Source organism: Cryptotermes secundus, unplaced genomic scaffold (genome assembly GCF_002891405.2).
Source record: "Cryptotermes secundus unplaced genomic scaffold, Csec_1.0 scaffold540, whole genome shotgun sequence".
Classification (NCBI taxonomy): Eukaryota; Metazoa; Arthropoda; class Insecta; order Blattodea; family Kalotermitidae; genus Cryptotermes; species Cryptotermes secundus.
The window spans coordinates 413,245-439,114 of record NW_019742447.1 but is presented as its reverse complement, the minus strand read 5'-3'; the positions used below and the strand labels follow the sequence as shown (position 1 = coordinate 439,114).

The 25,870-nt window shown below is 36.6% G+C and overlaps 2 protein-coding genes across 2 annotated transcripts in view; both read left to right on the top strand.

Moving 5' to 3' along the window:
• LOC111873191 (probable ATP-dependent RNA helicase DHX35) overlaps positions 1–20,619 on the top strand; it is a gene marked incomplete at its 3' end in the record, with an annotated part of 88,525 nt that extends 67,906 nt beyond the window's left edge. The window contains 8 exon segments of the mRNA XM_023867703.2: positions 2,202–2,364; positions 4,369–4,527; positions 9,550–9,696; positions 11,041–11,182; positions 13,022–13,308; positions 14,095–14,403; positions 15,188–15,341; positions 20,426–20,619. Of these exon segments, the coding sequence (XP_023723471.1) occupies positions 2,202–2,364; positions 4,369–4,527; positions 9,550–9,696; positions 11,041–11,182; positions 13,022–13,308; positions 14,095–14,403; positions 15,188–15,341; positions 20,426–20,558 (1,494 nt within the window).
• Positions 20,620–22,926: 2,307 nt separating this feature from the next.
• The window catches only part of LOC111873210 (pro-resilin), a gene marked incomplete at its 5' end in the record, with an annotated part of 118,532 nt that continues 115,588 nt past the window's right edge, over positions 22,927–25,870 (top strand). The window contains one exon of the mRNA XM_033755004.1: positions 22,927–23,091. Coding sequence (XP_033610895.1) covers positions 22,927–23,091 — 165 coding nt within the window. The remainder of the gene's footprint in view (positions 23,092–25,870) is intronic.

Here is a 25,870-nt window from a genome sequence, read left to right as displayed (position 1 = left end):
CAAATGTTAACATATACAGGCTGTGCTATAAGTTTTACTTAAACCCATCTTAATAAGTGTAACAAGTTTCAGGGGTACCACAAACATGACAATGTCATACAATACTTCCCTCATAACCAGATCATAGCCTTTCTCAAATTCCATGAATATCTGATGTACTGTCTCATTGTCATCCCATTCTTTTCTCTGGTGACTGACAAGTGCAAATATCTGATCATTAGTTAATTTACTATATTATGTCAAACCCATGCTGCTGATCCCTAATAATTTTTTTTACATATGGTCTTAACTTTGAGAGAATTGTATTGGATAAAATTTTGTTTGAGGTTGATAACAGTGTTGTTCCTCAATAAGCTCTATGGTCAGTTTTACTGCCCTTCTCATAAATTGGTACAATAATATACTGCTTCCACTGCTGAGGCATTTAATTTCTTATGCTAGATTGTTATATTTAATGATTCACATTTTTTTAAAGGCTCTGTGGGAACATCCCACATTATCACGCATTTCTGTAACGCTCGCTCTTCACATCACTTTTCACCATCATGCGCGCTAACCAACCAGATTGCTTCAAACGTTCATATTTATACTGGGATCGCTGCTAGCACGCATCTACGTCATTACGCGCGCTAGCCAATCAATTCTTCCTCCTCACTTTCGAGTTTTGCTCCGCCCCAGTGTATAAAAAGGAGCGACTCCAACGCTGAGTTACTCAGTCCGACTGCAGTCTATGATCANGCTACCTCTCCGATCAAGCATCTCAGCAGCCACGGTCCTTTTCAGGGCCAACAGACTGTTCCGAAGAAGTGGGTTGTCATAGGAGTAATGACAAAGACTACACATTCAAGAGCCCCACAGCTCTATATAATCTAAATAATTTTAATATACAGCCATCATATGCTAGGCCAAGCTACAACATACAATGCCCATACAGAAGGGATGCACACACATATCATCAATATGTCTTGTACCCAATGATGCACACTGCATGAATATCAACACACCATAACAGCCCTTGCAGTAATATCCATAATACATTTACTATCAGGGGCACATGGTAACATAGTTGGTTGAGGCACTATGCTACAAGCCAGAAGGTCGGGATTCTAGTCCCGATGAGGTCATTGGATTTTTTCAATTACCCTATCCTTCCAGCCACACTGTGGCCCTGGGTTAACTCAGCCTCTAACAGAAATGAGTATTAGGAATCTTCCTGTGGGGTAATGGGCAGCCGGCGCATAAGGCTGACAACCTTACCACCGTCTGTGAGCCGATTTTCTAGAAAATGTGGGAGCCTCGATGTCTCACAACCCTATGGGCCTTCACGGCCTGTTACAGGGATAGCTTTACCTTTTACCTTTACCTTATACGTTTACTACTGCATAACCTCTGGTGTAACAACTTCCACCCTGAGTGACGCTCAACAATGCGGCTTTCCACAATTATTCACACAACATGAAAACTACGAATGTAGGAGAAAATTTGACATCATATCCAATAATCTTAGCAATTGTTGTAATAACTTTAATATTTCAGGTTCTAATTGTATAACTTTCAGTTTCATTCCCAAGGCCTTATTTCATGATATGTTACGAACTTAATATTTACCTTTGGTAAATATCACATGCAAAAAAGTTTTTAATATGTCAATATTTTTTAATATATCTTTAATGCATCTGTAATGTAATTCTTTATATATAATCCTAATATTGAGAAGGTTAATATTGTAATTTCTTATATTCTAAATTAGATTTAATTCTGTAATATGTACATATTGCACTAAGTATGGATCCGTATTTGGGAGTGCAAATAACTTCAGTCGATCGATCATAATGCTGCCTGATGATGGTCCCATGAAGACCTAAACATGCAGTGGTAGGAAAATAAAAATTCAATCTAAGTACTGATTGATTGTATAACCACATTTGTTGTGTTGACGGAAACCTTACCTTGCCATTTTCTTATGACACACAAGAGAATGCACACTGTTAATTCTGATACCTTAACTAAAATAGGAAGTCACTCATTTTCACTCTGACTTATATACAATATTCAGGCATGCTGCAAAAGTAGGACCAGTTTAAAAAAGAGCTTGCTGTACACTGCTAAGGGTGAGGTGACCTATTCCTAGCACTGAATAATTTTATGAGTCATATAGAAATCATTAAATTTGAAACGTTTTATATTTTGATTTGTTGCAGAAACAGAAGAATCTGAAGCTTATAGTTGCATCAGCAACTGTGGATGCTGAACAATTATACAGCTTCTTTAATCATAATTCAAGTAAAGATCTAACAAAGGATACTGCTGTTATAATGAGTGTGGAAGGGAGATTGTATCCAGTGGATATACATTATGTGAAAGGTACCATATTATATCTAGGCCTGCTTTAGTTGTTACCATTGCCTTAAATGAGTTTTACTAAGGTCACATAAAGAAGTTCCATAGATCAACCATCTCCACATATCCCTTGAGCTGCTATGCTTTCTCCTTCAGCATACTTCCCTATATCCCCCTCCAGTCATTTGGCTATTCTATTGACACAGATGTTGCTGCCTGCGGCTTCTTAGTTGAGAGATACGAAATTCCATGATGTGATAGAGAATAAGACTGACAAGAACACAATAATGAAATTAATTAGAATTCAGCAAATAAGCTTAGTCAAATGTTGTGTGTTGCCCATATATTTAATGTGTACCTGTTCCACAAATTCATATTCCATTATTGCAGCTTGGTTTAGAGCTAACAGACTAGACTCATATTTGGGAGGTACTTGGTTTGAATCTTGTCCCGGACACTGCCTATCCTGACTGATATTTTTCTTGGTTTTCCTCAGTGTCAACAGGCAAATGCTAGGGCAGTACCTTGATTATGCCATGACTGCTTCCTTCCACTTCATCAATCATCTATCATTTAGTGCTGAATAGTCTTGACACTGCAAATGTTATTAAATAATCCACAAAAAAACTAAATTCCCTTTTTTTATTCTTCACAAACAATTTGAAAAATAATCTGTCTTTTTTTGTGTTGGATGATCAAAATAAGCAGTAAAGTGTTGATTGCATCTATTAATTTATACAATAACATTCCATCAGGTAAGTGTGTACTGTAAAAAGTCACTGTATTTAGGAATTGAAACCATTTTAACAAACATATTCTCACATGTAACAGTTTTGGTACATTGAATTTATGTGATAGAAAGTGAACATGAAGTGTTCTATGATCTGTTCTAATTGTTGATAGCCCTTACGCTGGGCTCCACTTGATCTCTCTAACTGCCCCATTTTGCTCTCATGTGTCGATCGATGCCCACTGGTTTCTGGGTCGGTCACCTACCTTCACCGTAGTGGTCACTACTGCTGCTGGGTGGTATCCACGGCTGAGTGGGTGTTGCGTGGCTCCTTCACTTTTATCCACCTCTTCCTCATTGCTGTCTGGTTCAGGATAGGGTGTGGGATTACTCTGAATTTGAATCAGTGTGGGCGCCAGTGGACTTTAGTAAACGGGGTAAACAAAAGGGGGGATGTGGATATGTGGGCATTCGGAGTCTCGACTGCTCAGTTGGTAGGACAAGATTCTATCTCAGGGCGACTTCTGGGCCTTGCTCACACAAGGAGATAGAGAACACTTGAAATACACACTTCACTCAACACTGTCGCTCTTTATTGCAGATTTGAACGAGAATTACCTATTACAAGGCTGTAGCACTGTTGAATTTGTGTGCTGGACTTGGGCAACATCCTATTTAATGTCCGGGAGGTCCAAATGTCGCAATGCTACTTCTGTTACTCTCTAAGAAGACTGATCGCTCCAGAGAGGCAGAAGTCTTGTCGGTTCTGGGAACGCCCAGTTTCCTCTCCTCTGAATTTTGACGATTGGCTGCACCTAAAATTGGGGTGTTAGTCTCATTTACATTCCGCCAATCCTTAATGAGATCCAAGTAAATTTGGGCCTAAGTACCAGACGGTCCCTCTGACAGCTTTCAAATAAATGAAAGTACACTAACGATCGCTCGGCACGCCTCTCCAAAAATTATTGTGAGTTGTATCTGTAGAGTCTCAAATTTTCAAAGACTCATACTGCCGAAGTTAAGCATTGAAATTCCCAGAAAACGCAGCGGGATACTTCCTGTTCTGTTCTGGGTCTGCAAGTTACATGCAGCTTGCTTGTCTCTAAGAAAGACCAGATGTCGTTCTTGGCATCTGCTGGTTCTGGGGTCAATTGTGTTTCATCCTTTGTTAACTGGTAATACATTTTGTTTACTTGTAGTGAATTATAATTAATACTATAAATGAACAACATTGATGGTGTTCCTGCATGGTGCAGTTACGCTATACAACTTGATTATATGTGTGTTCTCCTTTAAAGAACCTGTACCAGATTATGTGAAAGCTGTAGTGGATACAGTTACATTAATCCATGAACATGAGCCATCGGGAGATGTACTGGCTTTTCTTACTGGACAAGAGGAAGTGGATAGAGCTGTTAGTCTACTAAAGGAACAAGTAGTTAATAACAAGGACAATTGTAAGTTGCATTTTAGGATTACTATACCTGATATCTAAGAATTTATAGTAGAGTTTGCACATAATATGTTATAATGTAACCATATAAAACAGGATTCTTATTATTTTTTTTTCTGGCGGTGATTTTATAAAATTCAGCCCTCATTAAAACCAGTAGCATATATTTGAAATTTGTTTTGATAAAATATGACAAAATACAAAGGGAAAAATATGTCCATTTCATCATGATTAATTTTCAAGGTTATATCACTCAATGATATTAATTTTAGTAGTCATTTATGAAAAAAGAGTGCAGTATGAGGTGACTGAGATAAATAAAAGAAGAAACTTTAATATTCCATTTTTTTTTGGAACATTATTGATATCATCTGACAATTTGCCCAGTCCTGATTACTTAGAATCTCTGCAGTTGAAATGTTATCATTAAATAACCTAAATATCAACTGGTTGATCTGGTTAGTTAGGTCTCATAAGGTTAGTGAAATAGTAGGAAGAACAATATATTAATATATTTCTCCATACCATAGTACTCCTCTCAGTGTTGTACAATAATATGTTGCTATACTCTACAAATTCTAATGGTCTTTTCTGTAAAAAGAGCACTGCACAAACTGAATAAGATAACACAGATTTTAAAAATTATAATGTGCAAATTATGAAGTCACCCCCAAAATGAACTTATTCCTGATGTATTGTAACAGACAGTTGAATGAAATACAAGGAAAAATAGCATTTTAACTATTTCTAGTTATCTTTGTTATAACACGTTATGTTAGAAATTTTAATGCTCNGTCGAATTTTTAAGGGCGGAAAAATTCAGGGAACAAGTCCTCCGGGAGGGACTTTAAGCTGTGTGTCCCGTGTCGTAACTTTACGGCACGTAAAAGAACCTCATATCCCCAAAGGGGATCACTGAGCCAAATTCCAGGACGTTTCCCGCCCAACAATAGTCTCTAAGGCCTCTGATAGATGGGGGAAGCATTATAGACACCGCTAAGCAAGTGGCTGAACTCGCTTGCTTGGCGGGACTGATGGTATGCACCATTTATCGGTAGGGTAAAGAGACTGGTAGAATATCATAGAGGGAAGCACAGTAGATCAAACTGGTCGCGGTGCATGGGGAAACCCACCCTCTCTAAATAACTAACTAACTAACTTCTAGGCAATTAAAAACTGGAGGTTTGCAGAGAATGCATTCAGAAATCCATGTACCTTTCCTCTTTTGTTAATTTAAAAACTTACATTTTTTATTGTTTATTTTTTATATGTCCATTCACATGCCATCTTTTTAGCATGCTGTCCTAGGCATTTGATCCCCTGGATAGAGTAAATAAGTTCTTTGGTTTCAAAATTAGTGGTTGCATATAAATATACTGTTTTAAATGTTTGTACTAATTACTAGAAGATGACAACAGATTACTTAAGTGATTGTATATGTGTCTTGTATTTAGTGAGTACCTAGTTTGAACCTCAGTGAGATAATTGATATCTTGATAATTTTGCCATAGCTTTTACCCCAAAAGATAATACCATACATCAGTATCAAATGTACGTAAGAGTAGTAAATCATCTTTATTGAATCTAATGACATAAAGGGCTTTATTGCCCTCATTGCAAAGCAGTCCTTATTTAATCTTGATGATAACACAGTAATATGATTCTTCCATGACAGGGTGCTATCAATATTTATTCCCCAAAATTTAGTGCAATTGATGTTAGTAATTAATGAGTTCGTTGATGTAATTTGAATTTCTATTTCTCTATGCTTTTTTAAAAAGAATTGTAAGAAATGTGTTTTGTCACAGTTTAGAGTTAAAAAGTTCCTGTTAAACCACGTCATTGTTTCATTAACAACTGAAATAATATTACTTCTAAATTCTTCAGGACTCGAATTAGATATAATAATACTTGTGTCATCTGCAAATAATATAGGTTGAGCTAATTTCTTTAAGGAAAATGGGAAACCATTTATGTAAATAAGAAATAATATTGGTCCCGATATAGAGCCCTGTGGAACTCCATGTTGACCTGCTCCCATTTTGAAAATACTTTATTAAGTTTAATATCGTTCATAATTGTTCTTTGATATCTATTTTCAAGGTATGTTGTCAGACAGATATCAGGGAAGTCTCTTGAAATAGGCTGTGACTGCTTCCTTGCTATTTATTTCAAAATCATTTATTTCCAAATTATTATACATATTTATCTTCACTCTTCATTCAGTACTACATATGTGGTGTGACTGTAAAGTTCTTGAACTCATTGCAGTAAAAATGCTACATACCTCCTTGCTGAATATGACTGCGGTCACCTTCATAGTACTCCCTTTGGGAAGTTATGCATCAATGCCAGCACCTAGTCCACCCTTCAATATAATTTTGGAACTGGTTTTGTGGAATGACCTTCAGAGCTGCCGTCATATTACTCCTAATGACATCAGTGTCATCAAAATGCCTTCCTTTCAGAATAAATTCACTGGGGACCAGATCTGGTGAATAGGGAGGGTGTTCCATCACAGTTATTTGTTTACTAGCTAAAACCTCCCTCACAGACAGTTTACTAATTCAAGCTTCAACATTCTTGTGATGGCACACCAAAACACACTCAGACAATAATAGAAGTTACTCAGAGAGAGACTGCCATAGATCAACAACACAGATGTGAAATGCTGATATGCCAATGTGATCAAACCATACTGAGGTTTCTGTCCACTGCTGCCACAGCAAGCACACGGTGGTGAGCTCACGAACTATATTGTCGGACTTCATAACTACACACTTGATGCAAAGTAGTAAACTAATCTACAATTATGTCAGAATGTTCTGATATTGGATTTGAGGTTCTTACAGCAGCAGCTATGAAGATTACTGTCTTCTATGATGTGTTGCTTTGTAGTCTGGTAGAAGTTCACCATTATTTTCTAGGAACATACTTCCTCTATCTTCAAGGTCAAAGCGTAAACCAAATAAGCAACCAGTAAGAAGCAACCAACTTGCTTTATTCTGTGTAGAACTGCTATAGAAACCTATAGTGTTAAAAATTGCTTTCATAAAGAAAACAGAAAGCAGAACTCAAACATTTGATTAACTTCCCAAGCTCAGAAGTGGAGCAGTGTGTTGAGAAGATATGATATGTGTGCATCCATGAGAAAACTGAATGAAAGTACATATGGCATAAATTGAGGCCCTTGTTTATGAAAACAAACATTTACTATCCTTGACTTAGCTGATGAGGGAGGAATCTCATTTTAGATCATGCCAGATCATTTTGATGCAAGACTGAAACATATGACAGATTGCTGAAAAATTTGTGCCTTGATTCGTAACTGATGAGCAAAAGTACTTTCTGTCAGCATATTAATATCTTCGGTGAAGACTTCAGAGAAACGTACAGTTCCCTATATGATTTCTTGCTTTTTCTGAAACTGAAGTTGGCACAGAATGGGAGGATATTTGATAAAAATATCATAGTTCAAGGACAGTTACAACCTCCATTTGCTGATTTCAGAATACCAAGACATTGGCAAATTCTTCTAACAGTGATGTAATCAGTACACTCACTGCATCAAGTCTTAAGAGAATTACTGTAAAGGAGAAAGCATAGAATGAAGGGTAAATGCATTTATCAGAGATAAAAATATGATCTGAAAGTTATTTGAAGAATTCTGTCTTCTAGGATATAACACCATGCAATAGAAAACTTCATAGTCACTGCTATGAGAGTCTCAGATCCAATGCAGATTACTTGATCACACCTTCTATTGATGTTGTATCCTGCTGTGTAAATCACTATAGGTAATATTTATTTTATTTTTTGTCAAAACAGCGCTATGTCCAGCACATTTGTGTTTCTGTCTAAGATGACATGTTTTGGCACATGTGTGCCATCTTCAAGTCCTGTCTATAGTCACAGTAAATGTATCATGGACATGCAGACTAGTAGGGTCTACAGGGTCTGGTATTCTAAATAACACATCTTGGAAACTGAATCTGTTTCCATCCTCAGGTGAGAGGGTGGGGACACCTACTCTGTTGTGTCCGTGAGAAAGAGCTAAGATCAGTACCACTGACTGGGGTTAGCCCTTTCTAATGGACCCAGCAGAGTAAGTATCTCCCACCCCCTCACCTGAGGACAGAAACACATCCAGTTTCTGAAGCATTGTGTCCTTTAGTGTTCCTTAGAATACTGGACACGGATGAAGTCCAAAACCCATTAATCCTGAAACAGACTAGTGTTCAGTGACATACACATACATTCACATAGAACTTCCAAAATCAACAGCTTCACCTTAAACTACAAATGTTAACCAGAGGTAGTGTATAATACACTGGTGAATCTATATGTACTCGACTTACATGGATGTAAATTTACACCAAGAGAATGATACATTAATGGTAACTATAAACAGCACCTGGAGATGGCATATATCACCTTAGCAACCCCATCTACTGGAAATACTGTTCTATTGAAGAATACAGTACATGTTATCTACATGCATTCATACTTTTTTCAGTTGGATAGAGTATATAGGATTGAATAGAAGGAGAATTCTGAGTGTTGAACAGGAAAGGATAAGAAAGGAAACAGTGATGATCTGCTTTCAGGTAGATTATTATTTTTTGACAGATTATTATTTATTTCATCCATAGCTGTAGAGAATTACATCACATCATGTGTCTGAAGGGACCAAAGAAAGCAATGAAAACATACCTACAATATTAAAACAGTGAGATGTTCTATAAGTACTATTTTATATACGAGTGTATCCTGAAATCTGTAATAAAGTTTCATATCATGTGTGATGCCCTTGTATGCAAGAATTTGGAAGACATTCTTCTGTGTAAAATACAAATAACACTGTGGAATGACTGATGACATAGAATCCAAGATGTATAATTTTTCTCTGACTTTGCACAAATAATACCAATTTCTTCAGCTGTTTGAGTTGTAAATCATAAACAGTGTAGAAGATGAACCTGGGGACTTGTTGCTAGTGAGGTAAATGGATTTTTTTTTGTTTTAGTGAACCTTCTTGTTCTTCCAATGTATGGTTCTCTGCCAAATTCAGAACAGTTGAAAGTTTTCCGCTCCACACCTCGAGGTCTACGTAAGGTAGTTGTGGCTACAAATATTGCAGAAACATCAGTAACAATCCCTGGAATTGTGTATGGTAATAATTAAATCATATTAAGATAATGTTCTTTTTGTTCATAAATTCTAGTGATGCTATTTGGGTCTTATAAACTTATATTCATCCCTAACACAAATTAAGTATCTTCTTTTGCAATTTTGTATTGTGTAATTTAGTACATTGAAACTCAAGTGCATTTAGTAGCAAAGAGTGAACAATTTTAGACGTGTGGTGATAGAACATATATTTTTATGTGTAAATGAACCTCATTTCAATAAGAAATGTTCATTAATGTTCTCCTAAACATATGTTTGATTTTAAAATATGTGCTCATTTTGTGCTTGTCAAATAGTAGTATTTCTAAATGCATTTAAAAGCACAGCTGCTTGTAAAATATCGTTTCAGCCAACATATTTTTAACTTTGCAGTGACATATTTATCAAATAGTTATTGGCATATTTATAATATCACAGTTAATATCATTATCACCATGTTTCCTTGAAGTCTTTGCAGATAATTGTAAGATAACTTACTGACTCTGCAGCTCACGCATAAAATTTGAGGTTCAAATGAAGATTAATGTATTCAGGGATCTGATGCTGTGTACTCCAATAAAGGCCAATGTTTTGGAGGAACCTGCTACCGCCATATTCGGGGTAGATGAATAAGAGGGAGTAGGTTCTCCAAATATGTTGGTAACAGTCTACCAGACTACATAGTTTCATAATGCAGAAGACAGAAGTCTTCTCTGAAGTACACATTTTACTGATTTTGGTGGACTAGTGCTGGTAATGGAAGCTGGTACTTAAATTTTGTTTTCAGTGGACAAAGTTAATAAGTCTGAAACTTTTTCTCCTGTTCTGAAATACTTGGGATGAAGAAAATATCTTTTTTATTAAATTTTATGGAAACAAAATTACCTTAGGAATGAACATGTTAGTGTGCCTGATATGTTATTACTAACTGTAGGAAATTAGAAAGTGGTATAATATTCATATCAGAAGTCATAGAAATCTGACAACTGGTTCAGAATTTGAATGGTGGGCACACACATGCACATGCAGACATAAACACACAGAGACAAGAAGAAGTAGATGGCTCAGGTTCTGTGGCAGGTGACTGAGAAGTCACAGCTTGGCATTCATTTCTTATACGAAACATTTGTTACGTGCACTGAGAAAGTGGTGTTCATTTTTGAGCACTCTTGACATGGAAATCCATTAATTACAGGTTTATAAAATGAGAAGTTAATGTACTAGGATAAACGTCAAGTTTTTATTGGTTTTCACTTTTTAGCAGGATATGTTTAAGGATTTATGTTTTTTGTAATAAGTTTTCTGATTAAAAGTGGGGGATGTGAAATAATTACCAATTAATTTACAGTGATTGATTGTGGGTTTGTGAAGCTGCGGTGGTTCAATCCTGAAACTCATACTGATTCTCTGGTGGTAGTACCAGTGTCTCAAGCATCTGCAGATCAAAGAGCAGGTCGAGCAGGGAGGATACGTTCAGGAAAAGCATACAGGTGAAAAGAAGTCAGTAGTATCATAGTCTTCAAATACTTTGGGGAACTTACTCCAAGAATGGTAAACATGAATGCATGGAGAATAATTTACCAATCATTTGATACATAACCATGCATTTTTCATTGCAAAACTTGTAAGAATGTTTCTGTGGTATTGTAGAGAAGAAGGTGCAGTCACAGACTGTTCAGAATGATGTAAGTGCTTCATGAAAGTCTTCCAATTGTAACAATCATATGAGAACTAAATTGTGTTGCTAAGGTACAGTACTTTCCATTTAGTGACATAATGAAATACTAAGTTAAGTATAATACTGCATAAATGTCTAGCATTGTTTCTCCTACTAAAAAGTAATGTTCAGTAACTTGGACTTTTTCTGTAACATCACAGATTTTTTTCTCAGTATTCAGTATTCAGTATTCTTACGCAGTAACTGCCTTCTAAAAGAAGTTGTTGAAGGAAAGATAGAGGGGCAGATAGAAGTGACCAGAAGACGAGGAAGAAGACGTAAGAAGATGCTGGATGACCTTGGGGACAGAAGAGGATATTTTCATTTGAAGGAGAAAGCTCTAGATCGCATCAAGTGGAGGAACTGTTTTGGAAGAGACTGTGGACCTGTCATCTTGACAGATTACAGATGAATGAATTCAACAGGTGGCAGCCATGTGTGAAATATGATATTTTCATGGCAGTGATGACTTATGTTCTGGATTATGACACCATGTACTCTGTTAGATGGTTAAGAGTATCTTAAAGGAACCTTCTGCCTTCATCATCAGGATTCTTTCCAGTGACTTTTTTGGTGTAGACTTTCTTCACATTCAGGATTTTCACTGAAAATGAATCTCAGTCTCTAATTCTTGTTCACTTATTCTGTTATCTTCTAAAGTCTGTGATCATTTCCCATCATTTCAGTTTTCCACGTGTGGATCAGCTCTTGCTAAATCTTTTGTCATCTGTAATGTCTTTCCTTTTGTACTGTACTTAATGCCTTTGTCTACGAGGAAACCTAAAAACCCTGAATCAGTTCTGGTATAAACATCCACTAAAGGTGTTTTTATTTTGTACACTCTCCCTGCCTTTCTTCTAAACACTTTATATCAGTTTTACATTAACATTTATCAACTATCATACTTTAAAATAACATTTGAACCTGCATTCTAAATTAATTTGCTCAAAAGTTACCCACAATTATAATTCAGAAGGTACTCTTCAGTCTTATATTTCTGTTCCTTCTTGTATGGATAACTGTGAAAGAATTATATGTACACATGGTGGATATTATAATTGTGTGTCATAGTCTGAATTATAATTATAATTTTTTGTTTTTAAATGCCAACCATCAGACTTGATTATGGTTTGTAGGCTATACCATGCTGCTGCAGTAAACAGCCATATTAGGCTTAAAGATTTGAAGTTTAGGTTAAAGAGATAGCCTCATATTGTACTTGTTCAATTTTAAAATCTCTTTGTGACAATATAATATGCAAGATTTTTAACCCAGATTCATTTATGTGGATTTTGAGTTTCTGCATTGTTGACTGCTATCTTCTGGGATGTGAGGCCATATAGTCTTGTGGAAATTTACTAATATTTCAGAGCCAGTACAGTTACATTCCTCAGAACCATTGGTAAACTTCTATTAGACTATGATCTCACATCGCAGATAATAATACTCTACAGTTTCATTATTTTTCATTAAAAATATAATTTTATTTCATACAATTCTGGGGTTGCTGAAGGTCATTATAATAACATGTTCTTTTTTTACATGTTATTGTATTTTTGTGTATATGATCAGTTAAACAAGGGATAAAACTATTTTTTGACATTATTTGCAGGTTATATTCTGAAGCAGACTTCAATTCCCTGAGTGCAGCAACACCTCCAGAAATGCAACGTACTGAGCTTTCCATGGCTGTGTTGCATTTAAAGGCTCTAGGCATTGACAATGTTTTGAGGTTCAATTTTCCATCACCACCTCCAGCCAGGAACCTGCACTCAGCTCTAGGGCTGCTGTTTGCACTGGGGGCTATTGATTCTGAAGGTCAACTTACCAAACCATTAGGAATTAGAATGGCGGAGTTTCCAATGAATCCTTTATATTCAAAGGCGCTTATGATATCTGGTTTGTTTCCTGTTTGTTAATATGAATATTTTAAAAACTAGTAATTGATATTCTTAATTCTAATAGTAATTTAGAAAGGCCTTTTGGCCTGTACTGATTTAGAATTAACTTCAGAAACATTAATCACTTTCAGAATTTGTTATTGTAATAGTGAAAGAAACTGATTTTGACATTTTGAGAGAGAAGAATATTTTATGTACTACCAAGTCCAGAAACATTGGTTTCAGAATTTTTGTCTGTGCACTCTTTTAGTGCTTGAATAGTGAAGAATCTTTCTTCATGGTTGGCATTTCTTTTATTCTACACAGGTTCTTGAAAGTGTGAACATACTAACGTAAAAATAAGCTCACTTTACATGAAGATTAGAAACACTGGCAATTTTTCAGTATATTTTATTCATTTTTAGAGAGTGCTGTACTAAACTACACTCTGTAATTCACATATCCAAAAGCATAACTATATCATTCATAAGTAACTTAAAATAAATGTTTCATGCTTTCATAATGTTCTACATTTGTCTAAAACAATCATTGATCAGGAAGATATCCAATAAAATTATCTTCTTTAGATACATAATGTAAATTCATACAGGATACTTATTCAGAAATAATATTGAGCTATAAGCATATTAAAATATTTCACCAAGGATTTTGTTAAAGAGACTGGTAGAAAAATGGTTGGAGATATAACACAAATAATTAAAGTAAAACTATATTGTAATATTTTTATATAATGTATGCTAAAAGAGCAGAAACTGATGCAAATGAATTATACATCTTTATTCAGGTGAATTCGGTTGCTCAGAAGAAATCCTATCCATTATAGCTATGCTGCAGGTCCAAAATGTGTTCACGAAACCAAGCAGTGGCCAGAATTCTATAAAGGCACGAATTGCAAAACGAAGATTTGAGGTGAAAGAAGGTGATCTTCTGACACTGCTTAATGTGTACATTTCTTATGTGAAACATGGCATGTCACAGGACTGGTGCAAGAAGTATTTCTTGAATTACAAGGGATTACGCAGGGCTCTGGAGATACGAACACAAATGTCACAGCTCTTAAAAGAATTTAATGTTCCCATCATTTCATGTCAAGGTAAGTGTGTATAATTTTGGATATTTGGGCATGGTAATTAGATTGGGATTACTGAGTTACATTTTGCAAATTGGCCACAATTATAATTTATAGAGCCAAAATCTTTCTGCAAAAAATTGAGTAAAGTATTATGCACTCCTAGAAGATAGCTAATAATTTATTTTATTTATTATTCCTAATTCAGATTTCCATTCTGTATCAGAATTTAGTGTATTTGCTATTATGTATCCCGAATTTTCTCTGTTCATAGTCTTCCATCTAAAATTACTGGTATAAGAATTAAGTAAGATAATATGTGAACACATTTAAAAAATTTAATGTCAAATGATCACCATATCACAGTCACAGTTTTTCATTAGAAAATTTGTGAGGGTTCAAGGATATTGTATCATCACCTTAAGGGTGAAATATAGTACATTGCACCTATAAATTGAGAAAGTACATTTTGTCATGAGAGCCATATTAACAGGAGGAAATGCTTGCAATATGTAAGGTAAAGATAAAGCTATCTCTGTAACAGGCCTTGGAGACCCATAAGGTTGTGAGATGTCAAGGCTGCCACATTTTGTAAACAAGTGGCTCACAGATAGTCGTGAGTCAGTGCAAAAATGCATATTGGGAGATACAGAGAAATCTTATACATTACGGTCAATATTTGAATTCTCCCATATTAAATGTTAAAATACTATTGTATTTGAGTTTTTGTTTTATATTTGTGAGCTGCACGTTTATTCTGGTTTAAATCTGCAACTGTAATAATCAGCCTGAAAGGTGTATGTACTAGGTGATGTAGAGAAGGTGTGTCAGTGCATCACTGCAGGCCTGTTTCCAAATGCAGCCTACCTTCATTACTCAGGTGTGTACAGAACTGTGAGGGGTGACCAGGAACTACACATTCACCCCACATCTGTATTGTACACATTAGAACAACCAAAGTGGTACGTATATGGCTTCAGAATGTTAGAATAATACACTATAACAAGCTTTTATATTTACAAGACATATTATGACAGTTTAATCAATTTATTTGTTCTGAATTTTGTTATTCAGTATTAAGGGATACAGGCAGAAGCCAGACTTACCTTCTTGGTTAGAATTTACAGACATATGACTTATGGAAATATGAGTATATGATCTATTACATCAAGATTTTTCCAAGTAGGTGCCCATGAAGGTAAAGGTGAAGTTCACCCTATGCTTAATTAATTGTGCACTATGCCATGAAGACATATGGGGAGTGGACATATAGATCCACCTTCCTTGACCATGACACTAGATAGAAGTTAGTGGTTAGCTTCACGCTCCTGCTACTTCACCCCTGGGGAAAGAGCCTCTTGTACCCATTGGATAGGAGGCCGGGTGGGCCCCAGAGTTGGTCTGGATATTCTGAAGAAGAGAAAAATCTTGTGCTGCTGGGAATCTAACATGGGCCATCCAGCCTGTAGCCTGTCTTTATAATGACTTAGCTATCCTGACTCCTAAGTTGGTGACCATACCATTTTAAAATGGTGTGTTTTGAAAGCTGTATAGAACTCTTATTGAGACATTCTTATGAGATATTTCATAGACTCCTAACACACAGTGTTTTTCATGACTTTATGTCATAACTTGAGGAGGTTGCTCCTCAGGTCATTCAGAAAGAAAATGTTTATAAATATGTGTACAGAGCTGTGGGTCAGGAAAACTTATATCTTGGCTAAAACATATGGATGTCAGTCGGCAAGTGTGTGTTGGAATGTAGGTCCATGCAGGTTCATCCCATAGAAGCATGGCACAGTACATGTGTTGTGTAATGTTGATACTGTAGGAGGAACTAGAATGGGAAACATGTCATGAACATTTAATAATGAAGAACATGCAGACATGCACTTTGTCTGTGGATTTTGTGCTGGAAACACACCTGCTGCTGTCCAGGGATATCAGAAGTGAGAAACTCACATTTATGGTTCAGTGTAAGTCCACATAGCACTGTGGAAGCAGACTTTCAGTACAGATATTTTTTTATTGAATCATTCTTCTTGGAGGGACAGCTGACAGATTCAATCTTTGAGAAGTTTCTGAAACATGAACTGCTAGGCCTTTTGAAAGATGTGTCTCTGACAATGTAAAAGTAAGTAAAGTAAAGCTATCCCTGTAACAGGCCATGAAGGCCCATAGGGTTGTGAGACATTGAGGGTCTCACATTATCTAGACCAGTGGTTACCAACCTGTAGTCTGCAGACCCCTGGGGGTCCAGGAGTAATTCAAAAGGGGTCCGCGGGATAGTTTATTTTCATTAAACTTTATCTTATCATGTTCCTCACACCTGGGATATTTGCAATGTATATCTCTGGCTCTTGAGGCCTATGGTTGAAGTAAAATTTAACGGGGCTGTTGGTACCGTTACGTCTCCTCTTTGTAAAGCAGAGGTGAATAACCAATGATTTGTGTAGCTTTTTCTAAGGATACTTTCTTTTGGTCGGCCTATTGCATCTCAGACCCATGTTTCAGGGTGGACTGTTGTCCTGCTTACCTGCTGTCTGACCATTCTCCCTCTCCCCACCAAATCCATCCCTCTTTTGTTGGGAATAGAGCTGGGACCATTGATCACGTTTCTTATTCATTTCAGTGGCAGAGTGAACAGCGCATGTGTCTTTAGTTTTTGTGCAGTAAATTTTTATAATATTATACAAGTGTTTTTCTCAGTTTAATGTTCAGTTGTTCTGCTCTTGTTCAAATAATTTAGTTCACAATGAAACTTCTGATGTTCAGTTTGTTCACGATCATATTTAGATATGGATCGGTGGTTAAAGTGTGGATCGTTGATTAGGTGAGTGTTAAATTCATACTATTAGGCATAATTGATATGTTCGTGATCTTCCAAATAAGCTCCATTTATAACAGTATTTTATTGTCATAAATGACACATTTAGTGTTGTAAAATTGTAAGTTACTGCTTCACTTTTATGATATGTAAAATATAAAAAATTTCCATTTTGGGTTTTATGGGGGCCGTGGTCAATTAACATTCGGTACAGGGGGTCCAAAGCACCAAAAAGGTTGGGAAACAGTGATCTAGACAATTGGCTCAAAGATTATCAGTCTTACATGCTGGCCGCTCTTTACTCTCCAGGAAAATTATTTAATTAATTCCTGGCACTCGTTTCTGTTAGAGGCTGAGTCGACCCCAGGGCCATAGTGCAGCTGGAAGGATTAGATCAATTGAAAAAAAACCAGTGACCTCATCGGGACTTGAACCCACGACCTTCCGGCTTGTAGCATAGTGCCTCAACCAACAGCACTACCATGTACCCCCGTTGTCTCTGACAACACAGTCATAAATGTACTTTTGGCATGACGGTGCTCCCATGTATCAAACAACATATGATGTAGCACTGAAGCAGTACCTTGGTTGTTCATGAATGCAGGATGGACACATGAGGACTGAATTCATTGCATTGTCAGTGTGGTCACAAGCATCAATGACTGAGACACTTTTTGTTGCATTACACGGTCTTCTGTGAAACAGGCAAGAATGTATATTTGAGCTGAAAGCAGACAATTTGAAAACTTGCCATATCAGTGAAAGTCTAGGGTATAATAAAATCATATACGTGAATATAATTTCTTATTATAATAAACATGTTTGTTTTATTCCCTACACATAACTCTCAAACCGTCAACAATGTTACCTATATCATATAACATTTTTCACTCAGAATGACGCCAGAATAACCAGTTGAAGTTATGATCTAAAGTCATGAAATGGCCTGGATAACACGTGTGAACAGAAGTAAGAAGAACTTGTGATGCTCTCTTTCCTTCTAATATTTCATGTTTTTTGGTGAGGCTAGCAGAAATTCATACTTAATTTTAAAATTTAGAGGTTTATTTCTCTACATACAGTAATTACCACTAGTACAGATTCTGACCATATGACATGCGTGTAATTTTTAATATATGCATGAAAGCACATTTCATAAAAATGTTTGTAGTTAATACTGTCTGAACAGAAATTGCACTATTCCTTAAGTGAATTGATGTTTGTTTTCATCGCTACTGGGCTCTTGATGGGGTGAGCTGTGTGTACATTCTAACCAAGCTTATTATCTTATATCACATGTTTACAAATTAGACTTGTGAAGTTGCCACATGCATTTGCATATCAGATGAGTTATACTATATTTATGTCTTTTTCCATGCAAAATTACACGTGGCCAGTTCCACTGTTTCATTTATTGCCATCTTTCAGAAAGCTGTGTACAGCTTTACATGGATACTATGTTGTGTTACTTTCTACAAAAATATGACCTCAGTCAAAAGTTGTATATATTTTGTAAGATCTATTACCACACAACATATCAGGACTTTGCACTGAATGGCACTGGTGTTGTTTGAATGTTAAGAGTTCATATGCCTGTTACATTTTTGTTGCTGGTGATAAGTGCAAACAAAGGTGGGATGACATGCCTGCAGTAGTTTGATATTCAGGCAAGCCAAGTGCAATGGAAATCTGTCAGTTTGTTCAAAAACTGTTAGAGTGAAACATGTGGACTGACAGAAATATGGACATGATACCTTAGTTTGTCTTCCCTATAGGTAGGTAAGTCAATAATTATCCTCAATGTAGCTATAAACTTTATTTCAATACAAATAGAAAACTTACATTAACATCATTTTTCAACATAGTCCCCTTGCTTTTCAACGTGCTAGGTCCATCGTTGCACAAGCTTCCTGATGCCCTCGGAAAAGAAGGTTTTCAGCTGAGCAGCGAGCCACGCATGCACCGCTTCCTTCACTTGTTGGTCCGAGGTGAATCGATGGCCCCTTAATGCCTCTTTGAGTGGACCAAACAGGTGGTAGTCAGAAGGGACGAGATCAGGACTATAAGGAGGATGAGCCATTATATCAAACTTGAGTTTCCGAAGGGTTTCAGCAGTGTGGGCAGCAACATGTGGACGTGCATTGTCATGCAACAACACAACACCTTTCGACAGTAGTCCTCGGCGTTTGCTTCGAATTGCAGGCTTTAGCCTGTCAGTAAGCATCTCACTGTAACAAGCACTGTTTATTGTTGTGCCCCTCTCCTGATAATGTTCCAGTACTGGGCCTTGTGAGTCCCAAAAAACTGTAAGCATCAGTTTTCCTGCGGATGGTTGGCTTTTGAACGTTTTCTTGCTGGGCGATTGTGGATGTTTCCATTCCATACTCTGCTGTTTACTCTCCGGCTCGCAGTGATGGATCCATGTTTCATCACCAGTGATGATTCTGTCTAAAAAGACATCACGTTCGTTACCATAGCAATCCAAATGTTGTTGGCAGATGTCCAAGTGCGCTTGTTTATGCAACACTGTGAGTTGTTTTGGGACCCATCTTGCACAGACTTTATGAAACCCAAGGCTGTTGTGGATGATTTCGTAGGCAGAACCATGACTAATTTGCAGACGATTTGCCACTTCATCAATAGTCACTCGTCTGTCTAACAGAACCATGTCATGTGCGCGCTCAATGTTGTCTTCATTTGTGGCCATGGGTGGTCGTCTGGCTCCTTCCTCATGCGTAACACTTGTGTGACCATTTTTTAATTTTTCAATCCATTCGTAGACACTCCGTTGCGGCAAAACACTGTTCCTGTATTGTGCTGAAAGTCTTTGATGGATTGCGGCCCCTGATACACCTTCTGAACACAAAAACCGGATCACTGAACATTGCTCTTCTTTGGTGCAAACAGAAAGCGGAGCAGCCATGATTAGGGCAAGGCAGCGATGATGGAACTGACCTAGCAACATCAAACCTGTGCAGAAATAATGACAAGGAAACCACGCATGGCAACGCTGCGCAAAATGACAGTGCTGCCAACAGAAACACAAATACAACTGCATTGCGGAAAATTATTGACTTCCCCTCGTAAAATAATGAATGTAGAAAAAAAGTAAATTGCTGTACACATAACTTACAATATTAAAAGTTGGAGAGGTGCATATTATTACTTTCATCAGTTAGAAAATGACCATTCTTATTGTTTTACAATGTTATTTTGCAGGCTGTTGTTCTGTGAGATCTTGCATACTAACCAAATGTACATGAAGGAGTTGACAGTGGTGAAGCCATCCTGGTTGGAAGAACTAGCACCACACTTCTATGAAAAAACCATTGATAGGGACTATTCCCTGTGAAGTAGAAAGTTATACTGTTAGGTCTGAAGCCTGTTCAACAGTTAGTACTCTGCTGAACTTTGTATATAACTCTTTGTGCTAATCATACAAGATATGTGTTGTAGACTTGATAGTTTAGTGCACCTATACTGATCATGTTACACAGTTTCATCAAATAAGACTTTTAAGAGAACAAAATAAATAATATATATTGGACTTCATGTTCCCACAGCAGTTCTTATGAAGGGTGTTGTCTTCTTGGATGTAAAGTAGTGTACTTTGGTAGAAGTTCACTAGTATTTTGAAGGAACATACTGCCTTCATTTCATGGTTGAAGAATAAGCCAAGAAGCAGGTGCTGGCAGTTATTATCTAGAGCACATTCAATTTGTGTTATAATCTTCATGTAAAGTTCCCTTAATTTTTAAGATATTTCACGAACATAATTCACATGTGTGTGATGTAGGTACTTATGAATATTAAACAAGAATGTAGTTCACTTATCCATTCAGGCGGTATGGCAGTCTATGAACAGCATTCCAAAAGCTTCTTATTTGAATTCTTTGCTACAATTTTGGGTGTCTTAATATGTCATGAAGTGACATGGGAGTGCCAGAGTGTCAGTCTGTGTCCAGAATTACATCCTTATTGAGCTATAGTATTATCATTTTTAAGGTCTGTATAAACACATTACGGGATTACAGAGCTGAATTAATTTTATGAGACAAACAGAAGAATACTCCTTGATGTACTATGAAAGCAATTGAAACATGGAGTTAGAAACAGAACCCATATTTGACAAAATTTCAAAATATAAAATCAGTTTGATTGAAAATGTTGACAGAATGCAAAGGAACAGACTTGTGAAGTTAAAGCTTACAAACCAGGTACAAATTAAAGAACTTGGAATGACAGCTGAAAATACTATTGGATACATGAGATTAGAATGGGTCAACAAATGAACTCACTCCCTGAGTGCTAGAGGATGCTGATGATAAAGAACAAAAGGGCTGGTTACTATAAGATAACTAGAGAACTATCAATTGAAATCAGTGCTAAAATGAAAATATTAATACATAATCCTTTTTGTTATAGGCTCTCTGATTCCAAATAAGGCCATTCCTTTTAAGAAAACATACAAATACAACTTAGAATAGAATTATTTGGAAGAAGCAGAGATGTGTAGATGTTTATTATGATAAAGTATGATGTGACTCATACATACTTAACTATAACATCATTTCTATTAAAAAATAACTTATCAGTACTAATCACTAATTAAGGTAATGCTGGAAAAGAATATACTAATATCTGTAATTAATTAAACAAATATGCTGAACTTTTTTGTATGGACACCAGCATGCATGTTTTAGAAAAGAAATAAAGCTTAAAAATTTTCGTAAACTGCGTCACATTCCATAAGTAAACTCGATATAATCACATCAAAATATTATCAGCATTCTCAGAATAGATACAGTACACTGAAACAAATGGCTGCTCTCTTGTTCATGATCTCCTACATAACTTAATTTCATGCAGCATGTATTTTTATATGTAAAATATTGAGTACTTGTGTGTGTATATATGTTTATATGTATTGTTTGTACCTACATGACAAGACTAACAGCAATGGATCCATTGCATAAGCAGTTAGGTAGCAAATAATGTCACAATTTATTATCTGGAAAACGCCTGATTGTGGCCAAAAGACTGAAACATGTAGCGTTATAATATTGCAATAAACATCAGTATTGAAAAACAAAAAGGTGTGGTTGACATGTATACTGTGTATTAGTGTACCCTCACCAATGGAAGTTTGATACTACAAAAACGGCGCAAGAGACAAGGTAAGTTGTCACTGTATATATATAGTATATGCCTTTCTGAAGGCAGTGAAATATTGTCTGTCATATAATCCGGGAGCAGTCACGGTAGCCGAGCGGTCTGAGGCATGTACTGTCTTCGCTCGCTCGGAAGCCGAGATCGTGGATTCGAATCTCACTCAGGGCATGGATGTTTAGCGTTTGTGTGTGTGTGTGTGTGTGTGTGTGAGCGCGCGTTTTTTCTGTGTTTGTTTAAAGGTAGAGGCCTTGCAAAGAGCTGATCACCCGCCCAAGGAGTCCTACCGAATGTCTAAGATCTAGTAAACCGAAGTGAAATGGAGAGTCACATGGAGGTAGGCCAAGGCCCAAATTGGGGTTGTAGCGCCAAAGAAAAAGAAATCTATAATCCTGGAGGTATAGATATTTTCGTTACATCCATGAAGAGTTTCTACTTAAGTTCCATTCGAGTTTTTAAGTTCGATACACAACAAATATATCGTTTACACTATTAGTATTAAAGCATACGCTGTTTTATTAACTAATTTAAAAAATCGATAAATATCGTAAAAACAGTATTCTGATAGACGCGAGAAGAAACGTGTTGCGTGTTGGTTGTGTTTCGCGTTAGTATTTTCCATTTCTATTTTACGTATCTGTCGAAAAAACAAATCATGTAGTGGTAACAAATTAGTACTTGTTCAGCTGTGTCTGGCACACTGCAACAGCGGAAAGGTGAGTAGAGAATGTTTTTAATATTATAGGTTAATGTTACCACGTTGGTCTATATAGCATCCACTCCCCCATACGTCTTCATGCCATAGTGCGTAATTAAGTACAGAGACAGCTTTAATTTATAGGTTAATATTATCATGTAAACGATTCAGTTTAATTGTAAGCGACGGCAGTCATGATTATAATTAATAATTAGTAAATCCATACAATACTGTCTTCGCTCGCTTGGAAACCGGGATCGTGGGTTCGAATCCGACTCAGGGCATGGATGTTTAGTTTGTGTGTGTGCGTTTTTCTGTTTGTGTACAGGTAGAGGCCTTGCGATGAGCTGATCACCCGTCCAAGGAGTCCTACCGAATGTATAAGATCTAGAAAAACCGAAGTGAAGGGAGAAGTTCATGGAGTGCCAGGGGGAAAAAAATCCATACAATAATTATAAATCGTGTGAAATATTAATGGCCGGGAATAGGCTATTCTCATAAGCGTTCTAAGGGATTAGCACCGCCAGGAAATATGAGGGAAGGGTGGCAACCAGAAAATTATGTTAAAGCCATTGTAAGACCATTTTTATTGATCGCCTTAGAGTATTCAGGAGAGAAGAATAATTCAAATTTTTGGTATTAATATTTGGCTATGTCCCTTTTTACAATTTGGCTCAGCTCCACGAGTGAGTGAGAGTGATTTCTTTCTGAAAATTCATAGAGGGAGGGGAGGCAGATACGTAGTGTGCCCCCACTTGCCTGCTGGCGCCCGAGCAAGGTATTTCTTAGATCCTTCAGGAAAATATTATTTAAGCTGTAATCTGTTCTATTGTGCTAAAACAATAAGGTGGTTCAAGTCCTATCTGAAAAAATAAATAAATAAAGGGTTGAACTATGCCATAATGAGAAGGGAAAAATACATTCAAATTGGGAAACTGTTACACGAACTAGGCAATGTATGTTTTGCAATAAAGAATATGAAGTACTGTAATAATATTAAAACACTTGGTATGATGTACCATGCATATTCCCACTCAGTTATGAAGTATGGAGTAATCTGTTGGGGTAAATTGCCAGATGGTAAAAAAGTTTTCTTGTTACAAAAAAAAAACTGTAAGGATAATTATGGGAATAAAGCGCAGAAGCACACGCAGGCCAGCATTTAAAACATTAAATAGACTAACACTGGCCTCACACTATATACTACTATTGATCACTTTCATGATAAACGATTTAGAGCATTTTGCCTTTAATTGTGCAATTCATAATAAGTTAAGGCATGGAGGTAACCTTCATGTATTACAATCACATCTGCCATTAAGCTAAAAAGGGGTTCAATATATGAGTGTAAACGTTTTTAAAAGTTTGCCAAAATTTTAGTTGAATCAATAGGAGATGAAAACCAATACACAGGAAAGTTGAAAGAAATCTAAATATATAATTCTGTTTATTCAGCTGATGAACTTTTTTATTATTGTCAAGATTTATAGCTAAGAGAAATGGGGAATAGGATTAGGCAACACATTACTTATATCTGCTGAGTAGAATTCTCATACCATAACCCTATGACAATTATATGTTACCCCATTCTTCATTCATTCATACTTGGAGCTGAGCCCTTCTTGAGAAACAGCCAATTGTGCATCTACTCAAGAATTTCCCAGCATTTTATGGAACCAAAAGGTTCATTGCCATGTTTGCAAGAGCTTTCCACCTGTCTCTATCCTGATCCAGATAAATCCAATCCATACCATCCCATTTTATCTCTCTAGGATCCATTTTAATATTGTCCAACCACCTACATCTTGTTCTTCCTAATTGTGTCTTACCTTCTGGCTTTCCCACCAATATCCTTTACGCATTTCTCGTCTCCCCCATTCGTGCTACATGCTCTGCCCACCTAACCCTCGACTTGATCATTCTAATTATACTTGGAGAAGAGTACAAGTTATGAAGCTCCTCGTTATGCAGTTTTCTCCAACTTTCCATCATTTCATCTCTCTTTGGACCAAATATTCCCCTCAACACCCTGTTCTCGAACACTCTCAGTCCATGTTCCTAGCGTAATGTCAGAGACCAAGCTTCACACCCATACAGAACCACAGGCAAAATTATAGTTTTGTGTAATCCAATTTTTATGTTTTCGACAGCAGACAAGAAAACAGAAGGTTCTGGACTGAATGGTAGCAGACATTACCCAATTTCATCTATGTATGGATAATAGTGATAGTACAATATTGGATAAAATTTTATATAAAGTTGATAGCAGCGATATCCCCCGATAATTACTACAGCCAGTTTTATCATCCTTCTTGTGAACTGGTACAATAATACACTGCTTCCACTGATCAGACAATTCTTCCTTATTCAAAATTGAATTACAGTGGAAGCTCGCTTAACGAGCACCTCTCATAACGAGTAATTCGCATAACGAGCAAAACAAATTGCAAAAAAGTGACTCGCTTAACGAGCGACGTTTCGCATAACGAGTGACGAGAGGGGAAGTCCCGGATTGTGCGCTTGCTACAGCAGTCTGTGTTTAGCACTCGTTCCGCTAGCATCTTAGTGTCGCTTGTGATCACACATTTTTCCAAACTTGTGTTCAGACATATTATTTGTGTTTTTTTTGTGCAAAGTTTAATAACCCTTGCAAAAATGTCCCCGAAGAAAAAGCCCCAAAATGACAGCCATAAGAGAATAAAAATAACCGTAGAAATGAAACGTAAAATCATTGAAAAGCGAGAACGAGGCGTGAACGTGGCTGATCTAGCACGCACATACAATCGGTCTACATCAAC